Here is a 6,782-nt window from a genome sequence, read left to right as displayed (position 1 = left end):
CCTTCTAATCTGGCAAAAGATTTTTAGAATATGGAAACTATAAGCGAGATTGAAATGAAAGTAAGCTTTGAGATAGTTACTAGCCTTAGTTACTGAGCAACTGGAAAACAATGGTATGGCTGGCTGAAGGCAATCCCCTTCAGGGTGCAAAGAGTAGTTTTTAAGGTTTAAAATGTAACACAGTATGGTAATGTAATTATTCCTATAGGCTGTAGGTAAATGCTATAGGATCTGTATCTTGTACTAGATTGGTTAGTGACAATTAGAATATTCAGCACAGAAGAAGATTTAGTGGGCTGTAACCAGAACTTCGTTGCTCTTTCAGGTCTCTCTTTTGGGCTCCTCTTTTGGGCCTGCTCCGAGCTGTGGCTGGCAGCTCCAAACAGGGCCCCTGCAGCCACGCCCTTTGCAATAAACCAAAAGTTCCAAGACCTGGCTTCAAAGTTCTCTTGTCTCTGTCCACCCTGACTGTCCTACCCACCATCGCTCCTACACAAAACTACTTGGGCATAGCTTTGGTGGTTGTTTCTCTTTTTCCTTTCTTTTTCTTTTTCTTTTTCTTTTCCTTTTTCTTTTTCTTTTTCTTTTTCTTTTTCTTTTTCTTTTTCTTTTTCTATAAAATTGAAACTGGGAAGGTCTAACCTCCATTTCTCAGGCTATTTACCACATGTCTAATCTCTCCACTGAAAAATTCTTGTCCTTCAGAGACCGAGCTCCAGCAGGGTTCAAAAAGCAAATGAGAAATTTCAGGCATGGCTGGAGGCCAAAATGGCAGGTTTCTGAACTGGTTAGGTTTCTGAACTGGTTACCTTCCTCTTCCCTTCTGATGCAACCAAATCGACAGCAGATGCTGATGTGCTGCAGGGACATTTTCAGAAGGGGACCTTGGTGGAAGTGGTGCCAGCAGATGGCAATGGGATTTTGTCCAATGGCACACTGACCATGGGACAGGTGAGAAAGACAAGCAGGATCAGTGAGTATTTGCACCTTACCGAAACAGTTTTATTCCGGTAAGGGACTTCTCGTTCCACCATTTCGATGCCCACGATTCCAAAAAACCATATGTCCACTTTGGGGCCATATGGTTGACCTGTCGCCACTTCAGGCGCCATCCACCCAGAAGTGCCGGCCACTGAGCTCTGTCGACTCTGCTCAGGGGTGAGCTGAGCAAAGGGGCCAGAGTCAACTGTGGAGAAAAAAACATACCATGAAAGCCAGCTCAAGTTAGGAAATCAAGCAAAAGAATTCCCCACTCTCAGTCTAAGAATGTGCTGTTGAGTCTCCTGGAGAACTGTCCACGCTCTGTTTCCTCACAGCTTTAGACAAGGAAGTATGGAATTGACCACTTCCAAAAAAACCCAGGTGTTTTAAGGCTGCTCACAGCAGTGGCCTTCATTCCCCTGAAGCTTTACATTGTAGCTCCCTCCCTCTGGAAGAGACACACACAGAGCAATGCCACTCTTGACTTCTCGTGGTTCCTTATACCTCTGTGCACGTTGCAACTGTGTCATCAGCTCACACTGGGGGGCCCTGCACTGCCACCAGCACCATTTTTGGGGAGCTGGCAGTCACTCAAAGCAGCCCCACAGCCCACATCCCTGGAATGCTGCACCTGACCAAGAATACACTGACCCAGCTTGACAGAGCCGTCGGTTCTGAGAAGGATGTTGCTGCTCTTCACATCTCGGTGGATCACGTGGTTCGAGTGAAGAAAATCCAGGCCTTGCAGGCACTGAGAGAGAAAACAGAAACAGGAGGGCAAAAATTAGTGATGTCATTTCATTACACAAGAAAGGAAACAGCTCTAAAAGATTGCCTCTGCAGGGGAATGGCGAGTAATGGCAGAACACAGTGCCATTGCGAGGAAGAGCTTGCTGCTCCACCACTTGCAGAGCAGGACCTTTCTAAGGAAAAGGCATGTCAGCTTTTGAAAAAGCAACAGCACCTGCTGTTGTTGTAGACTGTCCCCTGCAAACCAGCCAGGATGACTGCTGCTGCTGTGGATGTGCTTTCTCCATGCAGAGGACAAGTGAGGGGTTTTGCCAAGGAAGAAAAAGTCCCTCCCTTTGGTGTGAAGTGGATCACTTTGGGTGGGAGGCTGCATGACACAGGTTTTGTTGCTGGCCTCAGCACAGACATGGAAGTATCACAACAGTCACCTTCCTGAAGTAAAGAGCATTTTGGCTGCACTACTGTCCTTTTCCAGTTGAGGACTATGAGAAATGAGTCTCTCTTTCTATTTTGCTGATCATTTCAAATGCTGCCACCAGCACCTTTGCTTTTACAGGCAAGGAATGCAGTGCAGACAGGCTGGAGATGAAAGTTTAGGGAAGCAAAATGGAGAACAGCAAATACAAATCCAAGAGACAGAGTGAGAATACAACAGTAGGAGATATGAGTACAAGAACTAACTGCTGTGAGTGCAGGGGCACTGGCAGGCATTTCACTTGAGAGGCTTTTACTTGCCCATAGCATACCAGCAACACAGAAACAAAGCTTGGCACATGAAATCACTCCAAGTCGGAGCCCTGTTTCCCAGACAATCCTGCCCAAGCCCTGGGCAGCACAGGTGGGATTGCTGACCTCCCTACTGATGGCTGCCATCTCGTCTTCAGACAGGTAGGTCTCGCTGATGACATCGCTCAGAGTGCCTCCGTCCATGTACTCCATGACCAGCCAGAGCTGCCCATCCACAAGGTAGCTGAAAGAAGGAAACAAGAGCATGGAGATAAACATGCATGGCTAGGTTGTTTTCTTGATTGACTATTGTTTCCAAGTCCCTTTGTGACAAGGACAGAATGAAAGGAATAGACATTCCCTCTAGGCTGTGCGTTGTTTGCAATCTGTCTCAAGAAGAAAGGCACAGCTGTGAAAAAAGGAGATGTCTTCAATAGCCAGCAAGTAAAAACTGCAGGTTAGGAACAGATCAAAAGCCTGTCAAACTGTGTGTTTCTGGAAATAAGCACCTAGTCTTCCTGGCATGCAAAGCAATGGAAAAGAGGGGACACAATCCAAGGGAAATCCATGTCAGTTTATCTGGACGTAAGAGGACTCTTGAAAAAAATCAAGCCCCAAAACAATGTGGTGGCTGTGAACTTACAGGCTATTGATTTAGTAAGATATGACTGATGCAGGTTTTTGAATAATCTTCAAACTCTGTGTACCAGGGAAGACTCATGCAGACAAGATGCACTCTCTTCCCATCCACTGGAGATGAGCAGAGCAATAATAATTAACCAATAATTACAGCTCTATTTTCTGCCAGTGAACAAAGTGGAATTTTACCATGCATGTTTGCAATATGTAAACAAACATTCACAACAACTCACCTGTCTAAATAGTTGACCAGGTTGGGATTCTTATTTGTCTTCATGAGCATAAGTTCATTGACTTTTAGTTCCTTCTTCCTCGGTCCTTGGAGATTTATTTTCTTTATGGCCACCTAAAATGACATTGAAAATGAGTAACTTGAGAAGTTGGCGGCACAAGACCACAAGGCACATGGAGCGAGTGATTTTGCAATGCCACAGCCGAGCTGTGCCAAACTGCCTTGTGATTGGGCATTGCAGTAATTAGGAACTGACATTGCAACAGCCCATTTCTCTGCTCCCTTGGAGGCCACTTACAGGACACGTGGCCACTGAGGTTTTGCCTTGTCCACTTGGTAACTGTGGTGTCTCAACTATCACCCACAAAGCTCTGAGCACACTCCCTGCTGCTTTGTCTGGGATTCAGAAGAAGTTATCCATGCCTTAATACTCTTTGGATACATCTCGGGCTATGGGCAGGGCTTAGGGCTTTTAGGGACGCTGTGCAGATCTCTCCCTACGTGCAGTCCTCCAGTGCAGCACTGCAGGTGGCTAAGGAACTACCAGTAACTTTCAGATGCATTTGCTGGCAAACAGAAGTGAGAATTCAGGACTCTGAAGCCGTAGCCCCAAAGAGCAGTGAGATGCTCAAAGGCACCACCTTTGTTTTAGCAATGGAGAGCGAATGAGCACATCCTTCTCTGAAAGGAACTGTTGCCCTCCTTGCCTTCCTTCTGGCAGCTGAGAAGGACAAAGACTTTCCCAAATGTATTTTGCAGGCTGGTAGCAGTCTGTGCTTCTTGTGCCTTTTCAGCACAGCTCTACTCAAAGCTCCAGCCACAGCTGCTCACACCAGAGGACCTGCGGGAGATGTTGACAATTACCTGTCCTCCTGTGGCATTGTCAAGTGCTCTGCAAACATCTCCAAAAGTCCTAGAAACAAAAAAGCAGCAAAGAAAGGAGAAGACATTTAGATCTTGCAGTGAAAGCCAGCCCACAGAGGAGATCTCTGCTGCAAATGCCTAAAACCTGCCGGATGCAGGTGGGCTCTGCCCAAAGGCAGATGATGCATTTTCCTCTCAAGTGCATGGGCACTGGGCCTGTCCCTGAAGCGTTGCTGTTTACTGCCTCAGCTCCTAAGGAGAGCTCCTTCTTTCATCTTGGGTTTCAGGTTCTAAACTGTGCAGGTTTTGTCCTGACCATGGGGTATTTCCTTCAGCAATCTTTTGGAAAGAAATGTTCCTGAGAACTGTTATCTGACAGCTATCAGGGAGTATCTTGCTCTTTCAGGCAAGCAAGTTTCTTCCCCTTTTATTAGTGTGGCTGTATGATTTGGAGATATACAAAAATGCTCAGGAAATTAACACAGAACTGTCCCACACTTGAGAGACAAGGAGATTTTCCAGGTCCTGTTCCTTGCTGCCGGCAAGAACTTGGCAGCATGGAGGTGTCTCTGCCAATGCCTTCTGGGCACACTCACGAATTCAGAGCAGCACTGAGAGATGGGACAATCTATCCCCAGTGTCTGAACATGGGGATAGATGTCTGTTTGCAGCTGGCCGGACTTCACACTGGATCGATATTCCACCAGAAAAACGCCTGGCCCATGGTTATGTAGAAGTAACTGTGGTTGGACTCACCCTCTGCCAATATATTCCAGTTCCGTGTATTTCATCATGGGATTTTCCATGTTCACTATTTTCCCTGAGGGAAAAAAAATGCAAGATGCTCACTTTAAAGCAGAGATCTCAGCTTCCAGGAGATTCAAAAGGCAGACCCAGAGCCTGGAGCTTTGAACCCTTTGTGTTCGGCTGGGTAACAACAACAACCAGGCAGACAGCTCTGCAGCACAGGTGGCCAGCACAGAGACTGCTTTTCTACAGCAGTTCCTGTGGGGAAATGTCTCTAAATGTCCCTGGGACACCAAACTCAGGAAAAACATTTGGTACAGCTATGCTGACACCTGCACACAATAGACTGTTCCTCAGACAAGAAATACAGCAGACGTACTCAGTAGCTCCAGGGAGTCATCCTTGATCTCCTGTTGCTGAGCAGCAGCTGAGTCAGCACTGGAGATGAACAAACCGCCCCGGCTCCGCTTCTCAGGTTGGGGAGCAAAAGCTCCTTTAGACCATGCTGTTGCTGCAGCAGGTTTGGTGACAAAGCCCTTGTAGATCTGGGACAAGAAATGAGTTTATGTCAGAAAGGTGCCTGGCAGAGATTGGCCTGAGATTCCATTTCAAATGCAAGCCCTTAGGAAGGTGCTGTCAGCAACATGCAGGGCTCTTAAGTGGGTTTTTTCTGATGTCCACTTCTCAAACTGGATGGGTCAAAACCAAAGGCTAGTTCTACTCGAGTGGATAGCCAGATTCATGGTCCATTTTCATGGATTTTCTGAAGGATCACTGCCACAATGACCATTCTACTTCCTCTCAAGGATTCCTTTCCCCCTCCAAGGGCTTCAGACACACTTGCAGCTCCTTGTTCAAGTGCTCATCCTCCCCCCACTGTGTCCTCTTTTCCTGCACCATCTTCAGGTCATGCCCAACCTGTAGCACCTTTGGTGGGGACACTTCCTGTGCCTCACGCCAGCCTCGGGGCTCTTCATTGCCACTCATTTGCCGGAAGTCTTTGCCGGCTGCCCGGTGAGATGTCAACACTTGCACCTCGAGTCAAACAGAACAAAGCAGTCAGAGACTACAGCTTGTCCCTGTCAGTCAAGAGTCACTGACTGTGAGGAAAAACAGATTTACAAGGGATACAGACAGCTTGTTTCAATCCTCCATCTGGGTCACCATATTCCCCAGTAAAAACACCGCAAGAAACAAGGAGAGCAGGAACAGGCCAGCAGGAATCAATTTGGATGACTGCTGGCCAAAAGGCCAAAGGACAAGTCCCACTGTCCAGGGCAGTAGTTGAGATTCAGCACACCAGGAAATGTCCTTCTGAGTGACTGTGATACACACTAGAGCAGGATGGCACTCAGAGGCATCACCCCGCTCCCTGCTGCTCTGCACTGGGAAGGCCAGAAGGGCAGAAACCACCAGTTTGGTGACTGCCGTGGCTATCCCTCTTTCACTCACTTGCTTTTGTAGAGCCTGAGGGAGGGGATTAAGTTTTTCTCTGATGATTTTAATTTCTTCCTCCTGCCTCTTCTCCCTTGCCATGATCTTAGCGTGAGCTTTCTGAAAGTCTGTGTCCAGCTGTTCCTTCAAGTTCTGTAAAATACAAGAGAGAGGATCTTTCATGAGTGGAGTGGCTGCCACTCTTTCACTCACCTGGTTTTGTTGATCGCCCCTCTGCTGATGGAGATTCATCTCCTCTTGAATTCTTCTCGTCTCTTCCTGGTTCTTCTTTACTTCCGTGATGGCACTCTGAGCTTCGGGCTGCTCTGCTTGTGGCTCTGCCTTGATATTCTGTACACACAAATGCAGAGCAAGTGACTGGGAGCTGCCATAAGGCTCAGCTTTTTCC

At 47.3% G+C, this 6,782-nt stretch overlaps 1 protein-coding gene across 1 annotated transcript; it reads right to left on the bottom strand.

Moving 5' to 3' along the window:
• Nucleotides 1-808: 808 nt before the first annotated feature.
• Nucleotides 809-5,874, bottom strand: LOC128822612 (serine/threonine-protein kinase PAK 3-like). Its single transcript, XM_054004377.1, has 9 exons — nt 5,858-5,874; nt 5,319-5,484; nt 4,949-5,012; nt 4,193-4,241; nt 3,330-3,442; nt 2,584-2,701; nt 1,633-1,732; nt 993-1,186; nt 809-884 (listed from the first exon to the last, which is right to left on the bottom strand). Exons 3-9 carry the CDS (start codon nt 4,996-4,998, stop codon nt 873-875), a joined length of 636 nt encoding a protein of 211 aa, XP_053860352.1. The 5' UTR covers nt 4,999-5,012; nt 5,319-5,484; nt 5,858-5,874; the 3' UTR covers nt 809-872.
• Between the last annotated feature and the right edge of the window lie 908 nt (nt 5,875-6,782).

This window comes from Vidua macroura, chromosome Z (assembly GCF_024509145.1).
Source record: "Vidua macroura isolate BioBank_ID:100142 chromosome Z, ASM2450914v1, whole genome shotgun sequence".
In the NCBI taxonomy this organism is placed as follows: Eukaryota; Metazoa; Chordata; class Aves; order Passeriformes; family Viduidae; genus Vidua; species Vidua macroura.
This window is presented reverse-complemented; position numbering and strand designations above follow the sequence as displayed.

What these genes read in the sequence shown, in the direction of transcription:
- LOC128822612 (XM_054004377.1), bottom strand. Translation starts at nt 4,998, where the DNA reads ATGGAAAATCCCATGATGAAATACACGGAACTGGAATATATTGGCAGA. An exon ending in CTGGAATATATTGGCAGAGG is followed by an intron (nt 4,242 to 4,948) that starts GTGAGTCCAACC and finishes TTTTGTTTCTAG; the next exon opens with GACTTTTGGAGATGTTTGCA. An exon ending in TGGCAGCCATCAGTAGGGAG is followed by an intron (nt 1,733 to 2,583) that starts GTCAGCAATCCC and finishes TTTCTCTCTCAG; the next exon opens with TGCCTGCAAGGCCTGGATTT.